A 23,542-nucleotide genomic window follows, 5' to 3' on the forward strand; every position below is an offset into this window, starting at 1 on the left:
CGCAGCCGTAGCCTCGTTAGAGTTGGAGTGTGCAGTCGAGCTTTTGGAGTTTCTGAAATTATCATTATCTTGTATTTCCTTTTCATACGCATTGTACTCAAAAGTTTTTTATCATAATGGATTTGTAATGGTGTTCTTGTGGTTATTGTTCGTGAGTTATGCTTATGGTTATGCTCATTACGAATCAAAATTTTTTGAAATCCTCCTTGTAGGATCCTAGGATCGGAACCTGGTATATGGGTGCTGGGAGCCGAGAATGAGGTACTATGGAGGCTGTCAACGCTGGATTCGGCAATCGAAAATTTTGTGAGCCTGGTCTCCAAGTTTGGGTGTGACAGTGCCATTAGCCATAAGTTACATCAAATAACGATTCCATGATAAATTTAATGAAAAGCATAAATTCATAAATCACTAACCAGTCTTTGTTAATGTGTATGTATGAGTTATGTATGATGCATGACCTCACCTACAACACTCCCTCAAGCGACTTCGTCTCACGGTCGCGCATGACCAACACTCCCTCATTGCGATCTCAACTGCTGAGTCACCAAATCCTAGCTAATGCGATACATGAATAATGTTAACCAAGTATTTAGTTAATTCCGTTCATCCAGCAGGTTAAGGAAACTGGTACACCCCGACAATATCAATGACCTCATCTATTTGAGAGGCCATGACCCCTCAACGTGCGAGGTTAAGACCCCGCGATCCTTGACCCCATTGGAGTCCCCACCCCCATTGTAATCACGTGGGGAGTGCTGGAAAGCGGGATCGCTCGCGGTCACTACGGGGAGGCTCGTCACCCCAGCGTAGGTCGACAGCTCGGACATAGTGTCCCATTCCACCATGCTCGGCTCACAAGACTGTGGATTAATTTCTAGTTGTTGTTAGTGGGGGTCGATGGGCGAGGGGTATTCCAGGTTCCAAACAGGCGTGAGCAAACATGGTTGGTCAGTTGGTGGACTAGACTGTTCAAGTTCAGGCGAGCACATAACGCACGACATCGGGTGCAAGCAACCCATGTAGTCCCACTACTGTCGCCCATTCGTGTCCGCCCAAATCAGTCAGTCTGGTCACAGGGCGGTCCAACCAACGGGTCCACCCTCACAATTCTCAGTTCCTGACCAACCCAGAGAATGAGTTGTATTCAATATCACTTCAACAATTAAGAGTTCATCTTCTAGCACAAGTGAAATCATGCGCACAATACATCGAGCATGAAGTTTCAGGTTGTTAATATAAATGCAACTACTCTTAATAGCATGAGTTAGACGAGTGTGCGTGTGGTGCTGGATTACCGAAGAGACCAAGGACAACACAGCACTCATAGTACAAGAATACAATAAAAAATAATACAATCATACATGTTATAGGAAAAATCATGCAAGAATCAAATATGAGATGATCATGCAACACCAATTTCATGCTCAAACATGTTGAAAACCAAACAAATAGCAATTTATAATTGTATGGATGTTGGTGGACCTAATATGTAGGTTTCTAGCTAGGTTTTTCCCCAAATCATTCATGCACATCACTATAACATTCAAAATCATTAAATTTATCCTAAAATTGGTATTTGGCCACTTAGGGATAATGGTTCGCACCTTGTGACGTTTCGCCCAACTCATGGCGCTCCTTGAGTCAGAAAATTAGAAAAAATAATTTCTATACCAATTTAGAAGCAATTAGGTAAGATTCATGCGATTCATTTTAGAAAAATCTAGGTTGGGAAGTAGGTTTTATTTCTTACCTCCAAATCGCAAATGGGGTGGATTTAACGGAGGAAAGTGATCGATGCTAGGGCTTTAATTGAAGAAAACCGATGAAGGGAGGCACTAAAGCTTCCCCACCCTACTCTCTCTTCTTGTCTTCTTCTTTTTCTTTTTCTTTCTCTCTTTCTCTCCTTTGAAAATGCAAATTCGTACGGGAAGAGGGGATGCCCAAATGATACCCTTATATAGTGCCAGATTTGGTGTAAATGGCCCTAATAGTTGGATTTTTACTATACTAGCCCTATGAGAGAGTTTTTCTAACCTTTAGAGCCCATTATGGGGTGTACAAGTCGATATACACCGTAAGATAGTTAGCCCTAATGATGATCTGTGTATGGATATGATCGACCCGCCATTTGGATGTGTCAATCAACAGATATGATTAGAAGTTTGTTTAACGGTCACTGATGGTTGATCGGGGCCGCGACTATACGGATATGAACAAAAAAATATCATTAATCGGTACTCCAATTTTGGTTGTGGATTGATGGTCTGAAAGCCACAACTTCACGAAAGAGTAGAATGTCTATTTCACTTAAGTTTTAGATTTCGGCCTACAGGATTTGCATGTTGCAAGTACTTAGCTTTCGGCCCAAGTTGAGCCGTTCTGGACACTACCCAGGTCCGACTCCGACGATGGATGTCGAGCCCAGTGAGACGGACATTATTCTATAATTTCGGAACTAGTGGCCCACTAACGAGCGGTGTAGAGCTTATTCGGAAAATCGGGACATTTCTAGAATGAATTAGGTATTGAGATTTCTTATGGGTAATGATTATGGTTTGGATTAACTATGTTCATAGTGTAGCCTATTTATAATTAGTGAAAGTGGATATTTGGTCATGAATACTCTAAACCGTCGGTTTTAGGCTAAAAAAGTAACGAGGTTGATTTAGTTTATTAGTCAAGATCCGGGTCTTATCTAACTCAGTTTCGAGTAGATCCTTTAATTTAGTTACGATTGTCTTAATTAATCAGTGGTAGGTCGGTTAGATTTAGGCTCTATGTGAGCAAATCATATGGCTAAATTCGGTGTTTAAGTGATCGGCGGATTCGTTGGCCTCCTACGGTTGATTAATCAGACTTATGCAGTTCCTTACTGATACCACCCGTGTATAAACTAACATTGAGTGTTAATGGTCAGTAAGTGATAATATGAGTTAATTACACTTTTTAAAAAAAATTAAGGATTTTTGAAAATCCAAAACAGTAAAAATCCAGGATGTTACATGAACTATCCAGGCACTGTTTATATAGGCAACCATTTTGGTCCAAGATTATAACTCAATATGGTTGTTATATGGCTATTGATGAGAAACTAGCTGTTATTGGCAGGTTCACGTAAGGTCACGAAGGCGCGACTCATCTGTGACACAATGCGCACGTGTGAAGTGCGAAGTGCACCACTAGCACTTCTATAGCTACACTGCCTCACTTGCCACGTCCTCGCACTAGGCCTGAGAACGTGCCCGTGCATAGGTGTTACAGTGTTCACACCAGAACACGCAAGTCCCCGGTACTCTACGAATCAACCAAGCAAATAACAAGGCACTTCACTCCTCACATATAAACACTATTTTTTCTTCTCTCATATCCGATATGGGACTATTCCTAAAAATGTCAAAATCACAAGTTTTTCAAAACAAAACTTTTATATATATATAATCGAAGTTTTTTCACAAAAGGAGATGGCTAGCAATTGATTTTGCTAGTGAAAATGTGGAAATTAGTAAAAGATAGATCAAGTGATGTAATCGCAAGTACGACAAACATCAACAAGGGCATCAAAGAAGACAAGGTTGTCACGTGTATAAAGATTAACTCAAGATGATGCTGATGGGTCCGGCACAAACACGGATGACGAGTGATGCCGATGAGTTCGGACGGTGGCTTGCCTAGATGAGATGGGGCTGCTTTGCAGCCATGACAACATTGGGTTCTTCCGATGTTGGAGCTGAAGTGATGGCAATGACAATACATGTTTGGGGATGAATGTTGCATAAATGGTGGATGTGTGAACACTTCGAACTGATGGGCGTAAATGATGATTCCCGGTCTAAAACAGTACATGTACACCTTGAGGTAGTGTAACTAGCTAGAGGTAATGCCCATAAAACTAATGGCAACTAGCATTGTAAAAGGAGTGCTGGGTGGAGGCTGTAATATTAGGGTGTTGAGTTAAAGGCTGTAACAAACTTGTCGTGTTGGGGTAATGAAGGTGCCAAGTTGGGATGGCGACATGTCTGGGTGAGGATACAATGAAATGTTTCTAGTGGCAATGAATCGCAATGATGATGATTACATATGCGACAATTCTAGATGGTATTGGTGCAGAATCTAGAGCAATAGATCTTGTAAGAACTCTTTGGCCTTAATCCTATTTTGTTCTACAAGAGATTGCATTGTACAAAAAAGTATATTATATTTATTTCATTGAGAATAATAGAAATATATAAAAGAGATTGAAAGATCGGTGAAAATTTATAAATAATCTTAATATATATGTGTGTGGTTGTACGTACACATGTGAATTTATCTATATAGCTATTTATGATATGACTACATGCATATCATATACTTTAACATCTTTCAATCATTATGCATTGTCGGACTATCAAAGGGCTCTCCTTGAATTTGCCGCATCGGGTCACTTACTAAGACTTGAAGTTTCAGTACTTGGGTCGATTAATTTATGATAGATAGTGCACAAGCATTTTGGAATTATTTAGGAATTGTATAAGTGGCATACAAATAATTCAAACTAAGTCATCTAAAATATCACATCTAGCTTGTATGTATCATAAATAAAAAGTTATTTGTATTTAGATTGGTGAAATTTATTTGACTCTTGAAAATGAAATATTTGATTACCATATTTTGAGTAAGCAAGTCCACACAAAAATTAGAGATTGAATGGTTCAAACAATTTGATTTTTAGAATTAGAGATGGAATGGTTCAAATAATTTGATTTTTGGACTGTAACTTAGTTGGTTGAACATACATGCATCATTTGTACAATTTGTAAGTGCTTGTGTATCAATTTTTTCTATTTGTTTTTTATTAGAAAATTTAGTGGGGATTTGTGAATCTATGGATTTCAAATCTCCCCTAAATATTTTGTTCGGGACTTTCAGACTCGTGTATATTCCAAATACTTATATAGCCCTGGATTTGGAGCAAAGTAAAATTTCTAAAAGTTAAAAAGACTTAAAATGAGACTCTTTTTCAAGTATAAAATAGTTCTCACACCCAACTAGTTTATGATGCGACTAGTTGAGCGTCTTGGGCCTGCCATGGTGTATGTATGTGGTGTCTGACTGCTATGATATAATTGTGACGCAGGTAAGGACGTGTTGAGGTCGAGCACCATCTTTTTCACGGAGATAACTATTCTGAATCCATAGAACTTCTTTGGACTCCTCACAGAGATGCATTGAATCCATGAGGAAAATAAGAAAAATAAAATAATTTTTAGAAATTTGTAATAAATTGATTGATTATGAAAAATGAGCTTATAACCTGTTAAATAATAATATAAACCTTAAGAAGAAGTTTCAGACTCATATTATAACTAAAACTCCTAAAACTCATGACTTACTATAGATAGTAAACTTACTATTTATAGATGGTTGTGATTTCCACTAGACCTCATCGTTTTCGGCCAAAAATAGTAAGTGTCCTATTTGACTCAACCATGCTATTCTCCTAATTTTTCCAAGAACTTTTCATGTTGGACGCAACTCCTAAAGCCCAATGGATGAAGAGTTATACTAAAACTAAGACTTACTATAAATAATAAAAACGAAATTAAAATAGGATTTCGACCGTCGATCTGATGATATTTCGCAAATTCGGCATGTGCAACCCAGCATAGCAAGTTGGGATACGTCCAATTTAAGTTCTAAAGGTTTGAATCATCTCCGTCTCCATCTTTGATCGGGCCTTTTTTTTTATCCATCTTGGCCATGAAATTATCTGCGACCCGCTCTCCATCAAATTGTCCCTTAATGAAAATTATATGCCCTAAATAATGCCAATCCAACCATGAAGTGAGCCACCATGATATTTATTTGCCATCCAACCAATTCAAGAGGTCGCATAGACATGTATGAAGGGAAAACATAAATTTTAGTTTGATTCAAAACTTCTTAGCCCCAAAGAGGTTTCCAACAATAAACTTTAAATCCTCATTACTTTTTATAGTGTGGTCTACTTGAGCCTTCATCTGCCTCCCTTTTGAACTCATGCTTAAAATAATATGTGAAAATAGATGGACAACATGGATAAAATATATCAATCACAATGACCCCGCATAATCCCTGACATGACTATTCATCTTTAGCTAGGTCTCTGAGGAGGTAGTACCCAATCCACACGCATCCAATCTATTTATGCAAGGTGTGCCTCACTAGGAGGAAGGAATGCCAAGAAAATCAAAGTATTACAAGACTCACGTTGGCCCACACAACAATGAATGGACCAAATCACTAACCAGTGTAGTGTACGTACAGTGGGTCCCACATAACACATGTTGAATGAACTTTAAATTGACTAAATTTCACATAGGAGGAGCTTTTCTGGTATTTTATATTGACTTGGCAATTTTGCCCTAACAATCACATAAAGAAATGGTATCCTTTTCAAACCTATTTTCAAACCTAACAGATGTTCACGCAGCGCTGACGGGAGCGAATTAGGTGAGACCCGACCTCACCCAAGACGGTGCAGCCCTTAAAGTGGGGCCCAACTTAATATATGTATTATGTATCCACACCGTATATCCGTTTTCCAGATTATTTTATGGTAGTATCCCAAAAATGAAGTAGATCCAATAATCAAGAGGGCTATACCACAGGAAACAGTGGTGATTGACCATTAATGTGCTGCAAAAGTATTGGATCAAGCTGATAATTGTTTTTCCCCTTCCCTCAGGCCTATGTGATCTTATTAACAGATTGCATATCAAATAAACACTACGAAAACATTAAGGTGCGTTCAAAGAGGTTTTTAATGGTAGGGCGTTCAATCACCACTGATTCTTGTGCTATGGCCCACCTGATAATTGGATATGCTTCGTTTTCCAGTTAATACCATAAAATAATATGGAAAAATGGATGTATAGTGTGGATATGGAATACATACATCAAGGTGGGCCCCACTGTAGCATTGTCTTAGGTGAGGCCAAGGTCTCAGCTAATTCGCTCCATAACTGAGGGGAGGGGTATTAAGCTAGGGTTGTATATGAGCCAAGTTAGCTCGAAAAGCTCGCTCAGCTTGGCTCGATCTAACTGAACTTGACTCGGTTTGAATGATGACTTGAGGTAAGCCAAGATTTTTATTTTTATTTTTATTTTTTTTTATACACATGCACACACCCCCACACACTCACGCTGCAATGGGATTTCACCACTTATGGATACTCGAACCCTTGACCGGGTGTTGAAGCTCGTAAGAGTCTACCATCGGAGCAAGAGTAAAGATCCAAGCGAGCCAAGTTTCATATGACCCAACTCGTTTTGAAAATGAGCCAAGTTTGAACATAGTGGAGCTTGATTTGACTTGGCTCTAAAAACGAACCGAGTTCGAACATAGTGGAGCTTGATTCAATTCGGCTCGCCTCGAAGCTCGAGCTCGACTTGAATATATATATATATATATATATATATATATATATATATAAAATATTTTTTAAGAAAAAAAGAAGTTAAAACTTAAACTCTACCCTACCCGTTAGTTCCTTTCTTACCCTTTCTCTTCCTTATCCAACTCGCCGCGCCCGAGCTCCTCTCTCTCACTCTCTCTTGTGCGCTCGAGCTCCGCAATCTCTCTCTCTCTCCACTCGGCCACTCTCTCTCTCTCTCTCTCTCTCTCTCTCTCTCTCTCAGCCACTCGCCTGAGCTTGACTCAGCGTCTGCCCGACTAGTTTCAGCCATACGGCCCGCACTTAACTGCCCGCCCAAGCTCTCTCTCTCTCACACAACACTAACAACAAGGTACTTCTATGGCTCTATCTAATATTTTATATATACATATATTATTATTATTATTAATTGAATATTTAATTTGAGAGTTAAGTCGGGTTGCTAGATTAAGTTAGGTGCGGGTCGGGTGCTGAGTTCGGGTAAGGGGTAGGCTCGACTCGAGATAAGCTTGCCTTGACGCGATCCACTAGCTTGTCTCTACTCGATCCACTAGCTTGCCTCAAGAGGCTTGGCAAATAAGCGAAGCTTCAAAAGTAAGCTCGAGTTCAAACTCAAGGACAAGCGAGGCGGCTTGGCACGATGCAGCGCCCTCGTCCGGAAAAATCAGGAAAAGTAAGGAAAGAAATCAGGAAAAGTAAGGAAAGGTATATATAAGTATCATTTTGAAGGAGGAATCTACCAATGATGCAAAGTTGACAGTGATATATACGAACTCCCCTTTATATTGTAGCCGTCCATTTACGGCTTGGTGAGCATTGATCGATTGGCAGATGCTTATCATGCTGTCCTCTTACTGATGGTCCACATTTAAAGATCTGACTGACCAGTCCGATTTTTGCCATGACACATACAAAGTCGGGCCGCCTAATGAACGCCCTGGATCTCACCGACTTGCGGGAATTTCTGTCTCTCTCTTCTTTTATTTTACACTTAAGAATAATCTCTCTTTTTTGTAGTTTTTTTTTTTTTTTTTTGGGGTGAAAATAATTAGGGGTTCGCCTGACATCATGATCTGACCGGGTTGACCGGTTGGACCGGACCGCCCAAAAAGGGTCGGGCTCTAGCGTCTGTAAACCACTGCGCATCGCCCGTGACCCTGGGCAGTGGGCAGTAGGCAGTGAGAGGAATGGGTCCGATCGAGTCCGAGTCGACTCAGGTGAGTCGCATCAGACTCGTCCGATTCTTTAATCGGACAAGCCCCTTTTAAAGATCCATTGCCTTTGGAGGCATCGAATTTCGAACCTCCATTTGATGTATTGTACACGTGGTATGTTTGCATGATGATCCGTACCATCCAATCCATAGCCTTTCATCATGATTGGCACGTGTTAAAAAATTGCCTCGGTAGGATAATCATAACCATCAATCCAGTAAATGAACATTCTTAATTTTTCACATACATCGATGCAGATGAAACAATGCTCTACCTGAGAATTGCCAACTTGAAACATGCAAACGTGCTGAGGAGGCACACGTGATGAGATCTCGCCCCTTCATCAGTAAAACACAGTACTATGCGTAGTTACCAAAAATAAACTGTCCACTCATCTACTGCGTCAAAATATTATGGGCGGGCAGTTCGAATTGCATACGAATAACGCACATACAAAATATTTGGTGGGCCTATTTATGGGCCCAGACACGTAAAGGACTCAAAACTGCCTGATGGATAGCCCAAATCTCACGTGGGTGTTTGGGCTTGATTTGCCCTTGGATAATGGATGGATCAGATCATCCGATCACCCAAGCCCAGGCCATTTATTAGGTGAGGTATAAAAATAAGATGGTCTGACCCCCAAGAGGTCTGAAGATCAGCTCTAGCGCTGTCTGTGATGGGACAGTTCGAGCCATATGATCCTTCCATCTGTAGCACTTCAGTGGCCACCTGTCTGACCTGATGGATTCAATGCCCAAACAACAGCCTCACATTTTCAGATCCCACATAAACAAAATCTGCATTTGCTGCTGGCACCGTAAGGTTACGGTCCCAACCTTTTCCCGCAGCTGTTCTTATGTTCAGGACATCTGAGCAAGGTGGACCTCATCATGGGGTCCACAAAAAAAAGAGGCCAATCAGGTCATTGGGTCACCAGCACCATCGAAATCAACAGACAACCAATGATCTGATCCAACATACAGCTTTGGTCCACATGATGAGTGGATCTAACTGAAGATTGAGCTCTGGTCACCTCATCTGTTGCATCAACAGGTGCAAGCATAATTTCAAAACCCTAAAACTTAGTTCAGCCATGTCAAGTTGACTCAAAGACTATACTTGACCCAACTCAATATTTAATAATTATAAACTTTAAAACAAAAAGAAAAAGAATAGGATCAGGTATTTAAGGGGCATTTGGATCATATGTTACTTAGGGCTCGTTTGGAAAATATCAAATAACTTTCTTTAAATAAAAAAATAAATTTTGTTTTGCAATAGTAGATAAGTAACTTATTTGAGATGAGTAGGTTTGGCTTAAGAATACTTATAATTAACTGCTTGAAGCATAAGTAGCTTATCTTGATTTCTACTTATTAAGATGAAGCAATTAAATAACTTTAAATTAAAAAAAAAAACTATTTAAAATTGATCATAAACAAAACTTACTTATTTTACATAAGTGACTTAACTATTACTGTAAGTAGCTTATTTTATGGTATCCAAACAGGCTCTTAAGATAAGCTACTTATGCCTTAACTTATCTTAATTTCTACTTATTAAACAGAAGTGATTAAGTAACATTAAATTAAAAAAAAAAAACTATTTATAATTAATTATAAAGCAAAGTTATCTCAAATAAGTTACTTATCTACTGCTGTAAACAGAAAAAGTAACTTATCTGGTGGTATCCAAACGGGCCCTTAACATGGTTAACATAAAATACAAATGTTATTGTTAAACCACCCGATGGTAAAATTGGTGAAGATCATTTTTCCTATAGCTGATGAGGCTGCTATAATTCAGTGACTAGCTTGATTCTAAGTGGTTGAGTCAGCTTGACTCGATCATCGTCCCAAGTCAGGATGGAGTGGGACTGAGGCTTGAAATCTACCCGAGTCAAGTTGACTCGAACTGAGTTTTGAGTCAACCCAGTAAGTTTTATAACTACGAGAGGTGCACCTAACCCACGTACCGTACCGACCGCTCATCAATCAAGGTATTTTGCTGATTTGCACCAATTGACTCCTGTTGCCTTGGAATTAGGCACCCCATTGGCTGACTGCTGTAAACTAATCTCTTCTATGTTGGATTCTACTCTATGTTAGGACATTTGTTTGAATGCTATTACGATCTAAGTGGTCTTATTCCATGTCCCGTGTTAGGAAGCATTACTCCTTTTTTCATTCCAAATTCAAGAATACGACCGATATGCTTGATTGGTCTGTGAGCGCGAGTGGACCGCTACACAGGCTTCCCGTGCCTCAGAGACTACACACAAATGAATCCCAAGAAAGGTGTTTGTGTGGAGTTGAATTGCAAACAAATACAACATGCAATTATTTTTTTTTAAAAAAAAAAGAAGAAGAAGAGAAAATATATAAAAACTCTATAGCAGAAGGAACATTAATACATTTCATTACTTTTCACTTCCTATTTTAAATATTTGAATTGGGTGGTGGTTGTGTTGGTTGCTGTAGCTGTTGATACAAGGCTGCCATCCTGCTGTAAGCTTCCAAATTCATAGATTGCTGCAACTCACACATAGCACAACACAAACCGATATATTCAACCGCAACTCGCATACATAACAGAAACGTGATGTTTGGACCGTCCAATCATCCAATCTATAAAATGGACATTCACGAAGCCCCATTAACAATTTGAGCCAATTTTGGTGGGGCCAACATGGATTGCTTGATGATTCTAAAGAATTACTTTCATCAGAGAATCACAACCGTCCTGTCCAAGGTTTGGAAAACCAATGGCCATAAAAAGATAGACTTATAGATGGACTACATCATCCCATGGGCATGATTTTCACACCACAACCCATAAAAAATGTATGTTGAACTGAATAGATGGTCCAAATCAATCAATGGCATGTGGTAGCTTATACATAATTAATTACTACATCATAGACTGTCCAATTTATCTAATAAACGCATTAAGCCTAATAAATGAGACATGGTCACATCCAATTAGGGCTATCCACGGGTCTCATTCTCGAAGACCCTGGTCCAGATACCGTCGGGTATCCGTTCGGATAACCATCGGGTACCCATTAGATATTTGAATCTAGGTTTTGCACAAATAAGAGTATTTGCATGCTTGGCCCACCCAATGGATGGATTAGAATGCAAGCACAATTGCCACTTCCACGCATGCTTTGGTGTGGAAGCAGACTCATAAATGCAAGCGGCTTCCTTTCCTGGAATAATCAATGTTATATTTTAACCTGCAGGTCTAAACAGGTGAAACCCGAACCTGAGCCGTTTTCCCAGTGGGTTCAAAAAATTGGACCCGGACCCGTTAAAGTCTGGTTGGGTCCATCGTGGTATCCTAATACCCATTGTCAACCCTACATAGAAATGATAAGCTTCAAACCTATCATGTTCGTGCTACATCCGGCTAAAATCCATTTGTGTGGTGCCAGGACCCGAATCACCTTGTACAAAAATCAGCCCCATTCACTCATCAGGTGGGTGACACCCATAAAAAATAGTATATTCATCAGGTGGGCCACACCCATAGAAAATAATATATAGCCTCTGATATAAATAACTAAAAACAAGTGCTGATGGGGCTAATTTTTGCACATTCCTCACAGTGGGGCCAACCTATTAGACGGGTTGGATGCTGCGACATGACATGTATAAAGTTAGAAGGTAGATGGAAACTTATCGTCCACAATAAAATGGGTAGAGCCCGCGTCGACCTTTTATCTAATAAATGCACTATGACTATAGCATCTGAACCCTTTAGGTTTACCTGTGTTTGGTAATTGAGGAAGGCTGAGAAAAGATCTGGAGACGTCCCGCCTGCCATGTGTAATCTATCACGTGAACCGTCCCATGACGCCGTCATTGGCGAGAAATTAGTAGAGTGGATCATTGGGGGCACGACGGCCGGGTGGCCCGGTCCATTAATGGAGTTGATTTCCATCATCTCCATACCCATCTGGGCCATCATAGACATCTGAAGCTGTTGCATAGCCATTGGCATCATCATGTGAGGAATGCTGCTCATCTTGCTCATTATCTGTACTTGGGCTTGCAATTGCTTCAAGTAGTCGATCACCTCATCTAGCACTGATGCTTTATCTGTCTAAAAAACAATGGAATGAGTCAGATCCCGGTGGCCCGGCTGGAGGAGAACATGCTGACAACAAGCCTCAAATGGACTATTTTCATCTTTTCCACACCTTACAGGAATTTGGTAGCATCTTTTGTAGCGTTTTCATACGTTCGTTGATCTTGTCTCTTCTTTTCTGAAAAAGGACACCATTATTTTGATTATCAAATAAGAACAGTACCTTAAGTTGGCAGAGAGAGTCTGATGAGATCAGGACCGTCCATTTTCTGATCATTATTTTCCTATGGCAACCAATAATCATGTTGTGAGGATGATCACGGCTATTTGATATTTTGTGGCCGCATTCAGCCATAGATGTCGATGGTTAAATTCATCTACTCGATACCGGTTTACTACTGTGGCTGGTCTTAGTAGCACTCTTAAACTCGAACACGGACCATTCAAATCACCGGATCATCTTCGAATGAGTAACCTTATTTATTTATTTAAAAAAAAACTTACATAAGTTAATAAGTTACATTTTTAACTTAACTTGGTAAGTGTCACTGTAGAAGTAACTTATGTCATAGAAGTTACTTTTCTCTACAATATATATATATATATATATATATATATATATTACTCATCTCTCGCCCTTTTTATCTGTCCATGTGATGGATGATCCGTATCAAAGGAGGCCACATGTGATTGACAGTCCACATCAAAGGTGGGGCGTACATAATAGATGGTTTACATCAAAAGTCGGCACTTAATAATGAATGACCCACATCCAAGGCGAGCCCCGCATGATGGACGGCCCTCAATGCAGGTGGAGCCTGCATGATGGACAGTTCACATTAAAGGAGGGCTCAATGTGATGAGCAGTGGATATTGAAGGTGGGCCCCACATGATGGATGACCCATATCAAGGTGGTCTCCATATAATGGATAGTCCACATCAAAGGTTAGGCCCTATGATAAATGACCCACATCTACCTTCATAGCCTTCGTTGACTTTCTAAGGTATACTCTATGGCCAAGTGTTGATGCTCCCTCTCAAATGCAAAGTGTCACATGTTGATGTCCATACAATGAGTAGGGGTGTACATCGAGTCGAGCTAGCCTCAGTTCGACTCGGCTCAGCCACTAGTTGACCTCAGCTCGGCTCGATCCTCGAGCTTGACTGGCCAGCTTGGCTCGGTTTGGTCAGCAGCTCGGGCTAGTTCGAGCTGAGTTCGAGCCAAGATCGAGCCGAGTTCGCCATTGTAGCATTTTCACAAACATCTGTACTGCACATTCAAAATCTCACTGTATTTGAGACAGCAGCAATGGTTTTACAAGTATTTTATCAAACAACTTCTAAGCAATATAAAAATCAAGAAAAAAAGGGTGTTGGTTTCAAATACATACCTTCCTTGCCACCAGCCACACTTCTTTAAGTCATTTCATCAAACACATGGTGAGCAACATCATATCAAAGTAACAGAGTCACCGAACTGGTTTGATCCAAGCCGAGTCGAGCCGGGGCTAGCTCAAACTTGGCTCGAACTCATTTTCGAGCTCAAAAAATCAGCTCGACTTGGCTTTAAGCCGAGTCGAATCGAGCTTTTTCGAGTTGAGTCGAGTCGAGCGAGCTAACCGAGCAAGCTCGGTTCGTGTACACCTCTAAGTCAATGAGTTTCTTGACTTGCTTGAAAATGGGCTCTGCACAATGGACGACCCATATTGAAGGTCGTTACAAAGGCTCTGTTTTTTAAAAGATCCTCTATGTTGGATGGCTAGTGTCATGGTTAGTGATGTGTTTATTGTTCCGGTGCTTAGGTCCTTTTGTGGAGGTCTTTTTTTCTTTTTTTACACACGCACACACACCCCACACACTCAAGCTAGTGGAATTTCACCACCTATGGGTACTCGAACCCTTGACCAGGTGTTGAAACTCCTGAGAGTCTACCACCCGAGCAAGAGTAATTAAGGACCCTCTGTGGAGGTCTCGTACCAAGTTTATATAATAGATGTGGTCCATTCTTTTTATAACGATCGAATCATTGTATAGGCTGATTTTGTGCATTAACAAATTCATAGGTGGTGTGCTTCCCATCTTTAAAAAAAAGAAGAAAAAAAGGTGTCTTACACGAAAAACAATTCACATTGAAAGTCAACCTCTAATGATGAATGGTCCACGTCCAAGGCCGGCCTCGTGTAATGGACGATCCACTTTGAAGTTGGACCTCACATATACAATCCACATTAAAGGTGGGCCCCATGATGGACGACTCACATCCAATGTCCGATACGATGGATAGCCCCCAATCAAGGTGGCCCCACATAATGGATAACCACATCTAAGGTGAGCCTTGCAAGGTGGATAACCACATTGAAGGTTAGCCCCACATGATGGACGGTTCAAATTGAAGACATGACTAAGGTGGGCCCAGCATAATGAACGGTCCACATTAAAGGTTGGCTAACATAACAGACGATGAATATTAAAGGCAGACCAAACAAATTGAGAAATAAATACTCATACAATATTGGAAGCCTAACATACTTTTCTACTTTTTGGTTCATAAGTATGTTGTTTACCAAACATAATTATCTATTAAATAAGTAGAAACCAAAATAAGCAAATTGAGATATAAGCAGTATTTAAAGTAACTTATGTTCCAAACATGCCATTTCCTGATAGTTTTGCCTCTGCGTAACTTACAAGTTGTAAGCAGCTTACACGTGACTTTCCTCCCAAGGCACCATCAATAAGTCACTCCCTACTTACAAAACTCACAGGTTTTTAAACAACCCTCAAGTTAATGCAAGCATGGGTTGCGCCTGGGCCCAACCATTTCTCAAGATCGGCCCTTACAGTGTTGGGTTGGTCCTGTGCCCAACCAATTTTTCAGGCCTAGGCCTGTTTGGGTGGGCAGGGCTCAGTTGCCCATTGCCACCCCTACCTACTTGGGCCTTCCTCTTTCTGCTATCCATTTTATTCCAATGACTCCGAACTTGGATACATTATGGAGAGTTGGCTCTACCAAACTTTAAGGCTTCTAGCCCTATTTTTCATCTTCTGTAAATAAAATCAACTTAAAGTTAAACAGTGAATAAGTTCTCAATCTTGTCTCTAGCTCATTGGTAAAGCTGGTAGAGATAATGTGGCATGTGTTAGTGTTTCGTGTCTTGTAAAGTCAATGTGTTAATCTTAACTGTTGATTTAATGATCATGTCCATAAATAATGATAACCATAGGCCCTGTGTGGGCATATTAATAATGCCATAACTAAGGTGTGAATATATTTTAAATCATACATGTATGTTTCTCCGTTGTCCTGGGAAAATTGAGATTGGGCACAATAACCATTGGTCTAGGGAGTATTGTGTTAACAGGCTGTGGGACAAAGATATGATAGTTAATTGTTAGCTTGTGTTATGGAACCAATGACAAATTAGGATGGAAGATCTCCACCAATGGGTTTGACAATGAGTTAAATTGCATGTGCCTTACCTTACATGCATAGTGTTAGCATTCATGAGAATGAGATCTTGGTATTAAACTTATTCGATATTTGAATCGAATGATCACTTTATGTTTCTGAATCAAGAGGTTTATTATGCTTGGTCCAAATTAACTTGTGTATGTACTAACTTTGATTCTCTTTAGACCCAATAATGTTTCCTAATATAATGTGCTTAATTAAGCCCGTTTCATAGAGTCGACTACAGTAACTCACATGTGAATATTATCCGGTTTATGTATTAGGATACATTTAAGGATCATATAATCTAATAAATAATTCATTGGTTTCCTAGAGATGAGACACTTAAGAGTTCTAATGGATTTGATCATCTATCAAGTAGTTTTTCACTAATATCGATACCCTCAAGATTTTAAATGGTTTTATGAATGTCTTCAATTGTTGACATTTTGTTTTAATCGTTAATATGTTTTCATCTCACTTGATGACAATTTTGACTGTTCAAATCTTATGGTCCATCACTTAAACTTACAAGAAAATCTAATCAAGGATGGATGACCATATTTAGTGAAGAAATAAAGTCAATTCGTTATACACCGTTAAGCAGGATTATAGACTTCATATTGTAGCGAGGCATACCAAAGTTTGTAATGAAGCATTATACTGGTCTCCCTAAATTATTAACTCATTATGCTAAAGTGAGAGTAATTTCATAAAGTGAGAACAATTTCCTATAAGTGAGAATAAACACAAAAAAACCTTAGATGCCCGTGGCACCGACGATCAAGTGGATTTTCAACAGCGGAGATCAGAAGGCAATCCTTGTTTTAGAACTTCTCATTTTGTTTTTGTTTTTTTAATTTTTAATTTTTAAAAAAAAATTTAGAAGCTTAAACACTAACTAATGAATAACTATGCAATATCTCTAGCACGTTTTTCAATCCAATGTGGTAACCATTAGCACTGGCTAATGAATATCCAGGGTCTGTAACACATCTGCCATCGGATGTGGGAACCAGGACAGGCATAGTAGCTCCGTCGACCCCAGCCTTAGGTGCCCTGCATTCCATTGAAGAGAATTGATCACATACAAGTGATGCACCTAGATTTCTGGTACCGCACCATCTTTTCCACCATCATGCCATTTGTGTTCCATACAATTAAAGTAGTAGGCTCAACTTAGAAGATTTTGGAAGCCCCATGGTATGGTGTGTTGACATCACCAAGTTCTATGGGCCCAATTATGATGTATGTCTTATATCCACACCATTCATCCATTTTTTGAGATCATTTTAGAGCTTTAGCCCAAAAATGAGACAAGATCAAAATCCCAAGTAGACCACACCACAGAAAGTAGTGGGGATTTAAAGTCTACCGTTGAAACCGGTCAAAGAAGTCCTGGATAAATCTCATATTTGCTTTAATTTTTTTCCTTTATCCAAGGCTGTGAAACCTTTTGAATAGGTTGGATGGGAAATAAACATCATGATTCCCACTTTTGAAACCTTAGTAGGGACCACCATGATGTTTATTTACCATCTAACCTGTTCAAAAGGTTTCACAAAAAAAAAGTAAATATCAGATACGAGTCCGGATCCTCTGTTATCAGGTCAACAGAGAATTCCTGATACCCTAATTCCCATTGGTCAACATCACCACTCACTAAAAAAATAAAAAAAATAAAAAACAGCTTCGGACGCCAAACCATTATGGTAACATGAATTCTCTGTTGACCTGATAATAGAGGATCCCGACTCAGCAGATACATACCAAACTTCTTTGACCTTAAAGAAGTTTTCATTGGTAGCAGTTAAATCCCTACTGCTTTATATAGTGTGGTCCACTTGAGATTTGGATCTTTATTAATTTTTTGGCTCAAGCCCTAAAATGATCTTGCCAAATGAATGGGTGGTTTGGATAAAAGACATACATCGTTGGGGTCCACAAAACTTCGTGACATCAACACACCGTGGAAGTCAGTGGTATGTGGCACACCACACAATTTGGAGATATTAGAGGATTAGCCCACCTAAAAAGTATAACAGCCTGATTTTCAATAAATGTAATCTTGCTGCAGGTCCATGAAAAGACTCTAACATAGAAAGAGCTATTTTTATGATTTTTCAATATACCCAAGTGGGTCATGTACTCCTGTTTATATAGAGATGGAGAGGAGAATAACGGAGAATTGAATTCAAAAGCAGTAGAAATGAAACATGCCTACCATCTTCATTATATTTATACCAATAGGGGGCGTGTTGGTGGAAAGGATGACACTGTACCGCAAGTTGTGGTACGTGAAAACCCCAACAACTTGTGCGGTTACAATACTTGTGATAAACATATAATGTCTTTATTGTTAGCTGATGTGTCACATCTGCGGAGCATCCAAGCCATCAAAACGGTTAAGCACACCATGAATATCATCTGGTGTGAAAAATGAAAGGATCCATTTATCAGGTGGGCCACATACATACCTTGACTCAGACCAGTGCCTGTTCATGGATTTCAACGGTCTAGCCTATCTGTTGCCTACCTGATTAATGGACCATCCTAGTTTTCATGGCTGAGATGTCATAGAAAATGACAGGCCAGTGGAAAATAAAACATTGTACGTTAAGTTATATATCATACAAACGTTGTATATGATCAGTTTCTTTTTCTTTTGACCAGTTTTCTTTCTTCCTTACTTTTACTTTTGTAATCCAATCATCCAACATCATACTTTTCTACTTTTGCCACTTTTGGTCATAAGATGCTACAACGTTGTCCTACTATATTAAGTAAAAAAAATAAAAAATAAAAACTAAAAAGATAGCCATTGTCTGCAGCCCCCGCAACCGGGGATATCCCTGGTGGCACTACGTGGCCCACGATCTCCGTAGCCTTTGCTATTTATGTGTTTTATCCACGTTATCCATCAATCTTTCCAGCTCATTTTAAAAAGTTAAGGACGATCCAAAGCTCAGAGCTAAAGTCCATCTGTCTATATTCAGTCCTGATAGTTCATCAAGTGCACCAAATCACCCTCCCGAATCTCATGGGCACCACATGGCATGATTTTACATTGTTCCCCGTCGTGTGGCCCGCCTGAGATTTGGATCGTCTGATTTTTGGGCTGTTTGGACAACACGAAAAGTTTCAATTGATGGACAGAGTGGGTGCAAGGTTTACAACAATGTGGGCCCCGTTGAGCTCGGTGATCTTACCCACAGCCTACAGCGGGGGATGGATTGCGTACTTACTCAACATACCATAACGTTTTGATGTATTGTCTTATTCACGCCGTCTTACTATATCAAGAGCTCGTTTTCAATTGAAGTATATTAAAAGCTCCAAGTCCACGGCATCACAGGACGTAGTGGAATGGTTGGAAACTTCTAGACTGCCACCGAACTTTTGAGCAAACTGCAATTCGGATTGCGTGTTTGAGTAACTGTCAGCTACTACAGCGCATAAGGTAAACGTTGTGGGTCCCACCATGATGTATGTATCATATCTGTCTATCCATTTTACCAGCTCATTTTAGAACATAAGCTTAAAATTGAAGTATATCCAAAGTTCAAGTGGACCACACCATAGGAAACATTTGAGAAAACGACAACTACTGTCAAAACCTTTTTAAGGCCCACACTTTATATTTATTTATCACTCAACCTGTTCATAAGGTTAAACCAACATGGATGATCAATAAAAATCATAAACATCATATTGATCCAAGCTTTTGTAACCTTAGGAAATTTTTAATGGTAGAGGTTCAATTCCCGTTGTTTTCTATGGTGTGGCGCACTTGAGCTTTGGATAAAATGTCCGGCAGAAGTTTTGAATCAAGCTGATACTTATGCTTTCCCTTCATCCATGTCGGTGTGATCTTATGAAGGTGTTAGATGACAAATAAACATCAGCTGTGGGCTCAACGGTAGACATCATTATTCTAACTGTGGTGTGGTCCATTCGAGCTTTGGACATGCTTCAATTTTAAGATCAGGTGCTAAAATAATCTGGAAAAATGAATGGACGGTATGGATGAGATACATATATACATCTATGTGGTGGGGCGCCGCTTACTCAGCACGCAATCAGCTTCCAAATCAGTAAGCGAGTAGATATCGGTCCCACGTAAAGAAGGGGTAAAAAAGGAAAAAGAAAACCTTTGATACTCTGGTGTCATGGATGATACGCAGGCACCCACAAAATTGTTCACGTGGCGTTTAACTCAAATTAAACCGTTCGAATAGTGGATCCCATATTAGATGACTTAAGAAACAATAATTGTACAGAAATAATCACTCGAATAAGTGATTAAACAATATATATTGGACGGTCAACACGAAAATAATAAACGGTTCAAGCTCAACAGAATTAATTACTTCCATAAATCAGACGTTAGATTGATCAAATTAATATTATTTTCAGAGTGTAACCTATATAGAGTGCGTTCCATGATTTTAATAATTCAATTTGAGTTAATTGTGTACCACGTGTACAGACACAAATACGCCTGATTATCATCCATCACAGTCGGCCAGAGTAGGAAATAACTCAATTAAAAAGTCCACGGAGATTCTTACACGTTCGGACTGGTTATGGACTGCAGCGGTCCTACTCCTCTTCGTCGAAGTGGACGATTTCCCCGTTTTGCCCTTCTCATCCTCACCTCCTCCCTCCTCCATCTTTTTCCAGCAGAGAGACAAAACAATAACAACCCATCCACGTCAGCACACGTAGAAAGTAGAGAGAAAGGAAAGGGTAAAATCGGGAATATTGCCTGAGATGTGCTATGACAGACCGAGTCGTGATCGTCGACGGTAGTAGGCAGAGAGCGGGACGACAACGGCAGCCCAAAGCTCGTGTCCTCGGGCGATCCCAGGGAGGTGGATGCAATCCCCATGTCTGGATCCATCTCACACGTGTCTATCGTCACGTGCCTGCTCTCACTACCACTCGCCATGCTCGTGCTAGCGCGGCCACTCCACTCGTGCGCCGCGCGTGCCACCCTCGGACGCTTCCTCGCGGCAGCCTCGGCCTCAGCCACTTTCTCCTCGCTACACGAGCCCACCACACGGGCGCCGAGGTCGCCACGCTTCGGATCGGGGACACGTGTCGGGTGCTCGTCAGGGAAATGGGTGGGGTTCGAGCACGGGACCAGAGCGTCCATGCTCAGGCCCGGCACCAGTTCCCCCGCGGCCTGGGGTGGAGGCGGACACGCGGCCTGGTTGACGATCGACTCGAGCGTGCCGCCTGCACGTGGTTTTTCCCACGCGTACTTCGAGAGAGTCTTGCCGGCGATCCGAGGGAGGCCGTGCCCGTGCATCATTAGCTGGCCGTTCTCCCACGTCAGCTCCGCCACCTCGTAGTCTAACCTGCAAAAAACAAAAAGCATACACCGATCCATACGTATATGAGAGAGAGAGAGAGAGAGAGAGAGAGAGAGAGAGAGAGAGAGTACATGGCCTCCTCAGGTGGCGTAGAGTTGGTGCTTGGGTCTCCCTGCAGCGCGGGTCTAGCTGAATTGGTGCTCTCATGGAGGTCCCAGCTTGGGACGCACTGGCTCATTCTACTGAGAGTCTGAGAGAGAGAGAGAGATGCAGAAATGTTAGAGACGAGTGATGTTATTTTAGTGGCAAAGAACGGAGATGTACTATCATATTGATTTATATGACTCTACGGCATGTTTTTTCACAGTTACATACATTTTCAATTCGGAAAAGTGGGGCCTACATTTCGATGATCCACTGAATTCTTCCTTTAATGTCCCCCATTAAATGGACTATACTGAAAAAATATTCTTCGTAGAACAATCCGAATCGTACATTTGTGGCCTGTAATTAGACGGTTCAAACTGAAATACAACTGCAGCCAATATTCGACTGAAAAATGTTCAGAAAATCTTTTATCTAGAAAACTAGGAATTGATAAAGATGCGACATCGACGGTCGTGATTTACGGATAATTGGCCTCACTTGTCGGATCTATGAACGCGCTCATAACGTACAAAGATATGGACTACGTACCGTAAAACTTCTCTCATGTGATCGTGTTGGACGATGGAGAGTGGTACGGAAGGAGGAGCTGGCATGGAACGTGTTGAGTGGAAGGAGAGGGTGCATGGATGCTAGACAGGTCAGGTTGCCATCGCCACATGTCAACAACAGGCAGTCCACAGATGGATGTTTTTAGTGGATAGAATTTCCCTACTGCGTTTCGATGATTTTTATTTGACCGCTCTTGTCGCTTTCCCGAGCGTTTACCATTGTGGGCGCGGATTAGGTGCGACCCCGGCTGTACTAAAGACAGTGCGTCCCTTGTCGTGGGGTCTTCCTTCATGTATATATTATAAATCCACGCCGTCCATCTATTTTTTCAGATCATTTTATGCATGAAAGGAAAAAATTAAGTATTTATAAATCTCAGATGCAACATACTATAAGAAACAGTAATGATTGAACGTTACACCATTAAAAAAATTACTAGACCCACCGTAGTGTTTCCAACATTTTTGTTTGCAATCCAACCTGTTGATAAGGTCACAAAAATCTGGATGAAGGGAAAAAAATTAATACCAGATTGATCTGAAAACCTTTTGGTCTACAAGAAGCCTTCAATGATCAATCACCAGTATTTCCTACGTTATGGCCCACCTGAGATTTGGATCTGTTTCATTTTTACGTTAATGCACTAAAGTGATATGGAAAAACGGAGGGACGGCGTGGATATAGAATATATGCAGCAAAATGGGTCCCACGGTAAGGGCCACACCTCTTAAATGAGGCTGGGGCCGCACATAATCCGCTCGCTTATAATGTCGGGCGTGGGCCCCACGTAGAGCATAAAAAGGTATGATTGGATGATCTAGACCGTCAGACTACGACCACCATGCGAATGGATTGTCAAGAGACCGCTTTTGGATTTGTTTACCGACCTATCGTCCTATCAATTCGATTTTGGATTGGCCTTCACCAGAGGCCGCTTTGTCTTTCGCTTCAGGTGGTACAAGTCTACGGTGAATATCTGCACACGTGTGATCCGCTAACGCATGCAGAGTGTAGGACGGTGGATGGGGCCTCCGAGGCACACGTGTACTCTATTTTTTTGACGGATTCTAAAATATATCGGGTACCTTTTATAGAAGTACAGTCGGCGATTAACTGAATAATACACGTCATTTGATGAGGAGGGATAACCTAAAAAGGCCAGGAGACATTGAGGAGAAAATAACTGTTAAAAGAACACACGTTAGAAGAGAGAATGATATAACGATTGAAGTTAAAAAGAGAGACAGAATGGAATAATGATTGAAGCCAAAAAAGAAAATAGATTAAGACCATCCACGCAGTAGAAAAGTATATAAATAGAAGAAAAA

The 23,542-nt window shown here is 40.5% G+C and overlaps 1 protein-coding gene across 2 annotated transcripts; it reads right to left on the reverse strand.

Annotated features, from left to right (window-relative positions):
• Positions 1 to 11,029: 11,029 nt before the first annotated feature.
• On the reverse strand, positions 11,030 to 21,788 carry LOC131248273 (transcription factor UNE10-like). 2 transcript variants are annotated; one of them, XM_058248479.1, is made up of 6 exons: positions 21,629 to 21,788; positions 20,969 to 21,542; positions 20,751 to 20,852; positions 12,840 to 12,905; positions 12,407 to 12,742; positions 11,030 to 11,166 (listed from the first exon to the last, which is right to left on the reverse strand). In XM_058248479.1, the coding sequence occupies exons 1-6, from the start codon at positions 21,733 to 21,735 to the stop codon at positions 11,074 to 11,076; spliced, it is 1,278 nt and encodes a 425-aa protein (XP_058104462.1). In that variant the 5' UTR covers positions 21,736 to 21,788; the 3' UTR covers positions 11,030 to 11,073. The 2 variants fall into 2 exon arrangements, with proteins under 2 accessions (XP_058104462.1, XP_058104461.1); XM_058248478.1 differs by having other exon boundaries at positions 20,948 to 21,542.
• Between the last annotated feature and the right edge of the window lie 1,754 nt (positions 21,789 to 23,542).

The sequence above is a fragment of the Magnolia sinica genome, chromosome 6 (assembly GCF_029962835.1).
Source record: "Magnolia sinica isolate HGM2019 chromosome 6, MsV1, whole genome shotgun sequence".
NCBI classification, from domain to species: domain Eukaryota; kingdom Viridiplantae; phylum Streptophyta; class Magnoliopsida; order Magnoliales; family Magnoliaceae; genus Magnolia; species Magnolia sinica.

Excerpts from the sequence above, each read along its gene's own strand:
- LOC131248273 (XM_058248478.1), bottom strand. The coding sequence starts at position 21,735 with ATGAGCCAGTGCGTCCCAAGCTGGGACCTCCATGAGAGCACCAATTCA. Across the intron at positions 12,906-20,750 it reads TCCATAACCAGTCCGAACGT|AAAAGAAGAGACAAGATCAA; the intron begins GTAAGAATCTCC and ends GTCCTTTTTCAG. Across the intron at positions 11,167-12,406 it reads TCCTCAATTACCAAACACAG|CAATCTATGAATTTGGAAGC; the intron begins GTAAACCTAAAG and ends TGTGAGTTGCAG.